The sequence below is a fragment of the Myotis lucifugus genome, unplaced genomic scaffold (genome assembly GCF_000147115.1).
Source record: "Myotis lucifugus unplaced genomic scaffold, Myoluc2.0 scaffold_1, whole genome shotgun sequence".
NCBI classification, from domain to species: domain Eukaryota; kingdom Metazoa; phylum Chordata; class Mammalia; order Chiroptera; family Vespertilionidae; genus Myotis; species Myotis lucifugus.
Genome location: NW_005871049.1, coordinates 1,833,923 through 1,837,118, shown reverse-complemented (window position 1 = coordinate 1,837,118; position 3,196 = coordinate 1,833,923). Strand labels below are relative to the sequence as shown.

The 3,196-nt window shown below is 47.2% G+C and overlaps 1 protein-coding gene across 3 annotated transcripts in view; it reads left to right on the top strand.

The window, feature by feature from the left end:
* Positions 1 to 819: 819 nt before the first annotated feature.
* The window catches only part of HK3 (hexokinase 3), a 16,644-nt gene continuing 14,267 nt past the window's right edge, over positions 820 to 3,196 (top strand). For all 3 annotated transcript variants that reach the window (XM_023753744.1, XM_023753745.1, XM_006081601.3), the window contains exon 1: positions 820 to 921. In XM_023753744.1, the coding sequence (XP_023609512.1) occupies positions 858 to 921 (64 nt within the window). In that variant the 5' untranslated portion in view covers positions 820 to 857. The remainder of the gene's footprint in view (positions 922 to 3,196) is intronic.

The following is a 3,196-nucleotide window of genomic DNA, read 5'->3' as shown; positions in this document are numbered from 1 at the left end:
GGGTTGCGGGCTCAATCCCCGGTGTGTCGCTTGCAGGAGGTAGCCGATCAATGATTCTCTCATTATTGATGTTTCTCCCGCCCTCTCCCTCCCTCTCTGAAATCAATAAAAATATATTAAGAAAAAAAAAAAAAGACTAGTACAGGGGAAAACCAACTTGATGGCCAACAGATTGACTACAGCCTGAGACTCCCCTCCCCTTTCAGTAGAGAAGACCTATGTTGTGAACCTACTGTCCCCCTTGGCCTACAGACTAAGGGCTAGATTCCAGTCTAGCTCCACCGCTCCACCACGCAGCCCCATCTCCATGCATCCTCTTTAGAACTTTGGAGCTATACTCCATTCCATGAAGATGTCTGATTCTCGATCATGTTGTACATGCTCCTCTCTTTTCCAAGGACCACCTGTCAGAATACTACCATTCCTTCAAGGCTCAGCTTCCTCAGCTTGCCCTGCCCACTGCAAGGCAAGTCTCTTCTGTGCTCACATGACCTCTCACTCACTAGTATTTCCACATATTGCCAAATTGTCCATTGGATTGCATATTTCCCAGACTAGGCCTCTCCATTTTCTTTCCAGGGGTGAGCCACCACCTCAGAGCTCAGACTCTGAGTTTTTGTAAAATGGACAGAACTCCCATGCAGAGAGCATGTCCTAGAGCCCTTGACCCATTTTACCTCTCCAACTTCCTGTGGTCATCTTGCTTAAGTTTGCACCATGGCTTTGCCTACCCTCGGCTCCTCTTAGGGCAGACTCAAAAGGAAGTGACTTAGCTGTTGTCTAATAAAAGGGCGGGGCTTGGGGACATTATCAGGTCACTTGTGCGTTTCACTTTGGGTGCAAACCAGGCCCGTGGGATGCCTCATATTGAGGGACAAGTGCCAAGGCCTGAGGAGACTGACCAACTGCTGTTTTCCCCAGGTAAGAGCCTCCTCCTCTGTTTAGTTTCTACCTGCCTCAGCCCCAACCCTCACCCTTATCTCTGCTGCTTGGCCCATACTGGAGGAGTGAAAGCTGGAAAGACTAAGCCTTTGATCCTCAGTTGTGGCTCCCTCCCCAGCAAACATCTGTGGTATGTGTTTCTAAAAGAAGGCTCATTCCATGTAGCTGGCTCAGCTGAGGAAGCCAAGAGCCCCACAGTTCTTTAAATGTGTGCGACCTGGGCTGGGGTCTGGGGATCTAGTGATATGGGAGACATGTCCATCTCTACAAGGACTCTCAGCTGGAAGAGACAGACATGGATATATTTACTGAGAGCGTAAATGCTGGGGTTTCTTGGAGGAAGATTCACAGTCCCTGGCATGGAGAGGTGCTGAACAAATGTGAAATAGAAGAGGGAATGAAAAAGTGAATGAATGGCTGAGCCAGCTGGGCCTTGAAAGGAGAATGAAAGCTCACCACTGTGTGTAGCCCTTGGCCCTTTCCAAAGGTAATTGCCTCAGTTACCCCATTTTATCTTTGAAACTGACCTATAATGTATGTGGAACTAACATTCCCATTTGAGAGACTTAGAAACTGAGTGTAGGATTATATGACTCTGGGAATATTTGTTAGAAATGGATTTCTTGGTTCTCTGAATAAGACTACCTGCCCACCCCCAAATTCACAAAGCTGTTTAGCACCTACCTATGCTGAACCCTGTGTTGGGTGTTGAAGATGCAGAGATGATCCAGACACGGTGGTTCCAGGCTCAGGGAACACGGAACAAAGGCTAGACATCAAGAGACAGGATGAAGCTTGTAGTCAGTGTATAGCATATGAAGGGCAGTAGTGGGAGGAAGCTTGGTTGGAGGACAGGGTTAGGGGCCTGGAATGCCACAGTAAAGAGTTTTAGACTTCTTTTTTTCTGCAGTGGGAGCCATCAGAATGTGACAGTTCCTTTCTTATGGGGATAGATCTGGGGAGTGACATGATAAAATCTATTTTAGCACAGTTGTTGGTGGCAGGCCAGGGAGTGGTGGACAGATTAGAGTAGGAGAAGGTGGAGCATAGGAGAAGAATCATGGGCAAAAGTGAAGGAGAAAATGAATGTGTTGAGTGTGAGGAGCCTCTCCAAGTTTGGATCATGATATCTAATAGGTCATTAGAATTCGGGATTTGGCTCAGGAAAGGGATATTTAGGAGCTCTCACACAGAAGTTTTAATCAATTCTTGGGGATGAGTGAGATAAAGACGGAGTGTGGAAAAGAGCTATCAGAAACCTGGGAGCCCCATTGTTTAAGGGGAGAGGAGAGAAGGAGTTAATGAAGATGATGAGAGATTTAGGAAGGAGGCCCAGGAGAAACTGGCTGTTGAAGCCAAGGGACAAGAGTATTTTGTAGTGAAGAGAATGCTCATGACTGCATGCCTGAGAGAGGGCAGTACTAGTGGGGCCTCAGCCAAAGGCTGGGGTTGGGTGGTCAGATTATAGGTGACCACAGGGAGTGAAGGGAGTATAAGTTGGGAGGGGTTGCAGGGGTGGAAGGCGTCTTTCCTGAAGTTGCCTTTCCAGGAGGAGAGGTGGAGTGATTTGTTGGACCCTCCACTGCATTTCTCATTTCCTTCTCCCCTGAAGGGCACCTGGATCACTGAGGCTCCCTCAGGATCCTCCTGGAACATCAGTGCCACCTCTAGCTTGAGTGAGCACACCTGACATTCCAACAGTCCTTTAGAGTGTGCAAAGGACTTTCAGAATCATTAATTCCTTTAATCCTCACAAGAACTGAACTTTTTTCCTGTCCTAGAAGAGGAAATTGAGGTTCATAGAGTTTTCATGCAAATTCAGCTAAATAAATCTGAAGACATTGAGCAAGGTTCTTTTGCTCTTATTATCTCCTTTGCTCCTCCCCAAACCCACCCAGCAGCTGAGGTTTAAATTAAATATTCCAAAACATTTCTCCAGGTGTTATTCCATGTAATTCTCACCAACCTTGTACAGGTATCATAAATGACTTGCCCAAAGTTTGTGCCACAAGTAGGAGCCCTTACTGAAGCACAGGTCCACCCCTCACTTCTGCATCTATCTTCAGGAAGAAATCCATGCACCTCAGCTTGGCATAGAAACATCTGTGGTCCAGCCTGCTTGTTGCTCCAGCACATCACACTCTTTCTTCCAAAAGCTCTAGCACATTCCTGAACTCCTAAGCACAGCAGCTTGTCCATCTCAGTTGATGCCTATGTCAACCCTGCTGGGATTGCTGTAGGGCTGTGAAGTCCC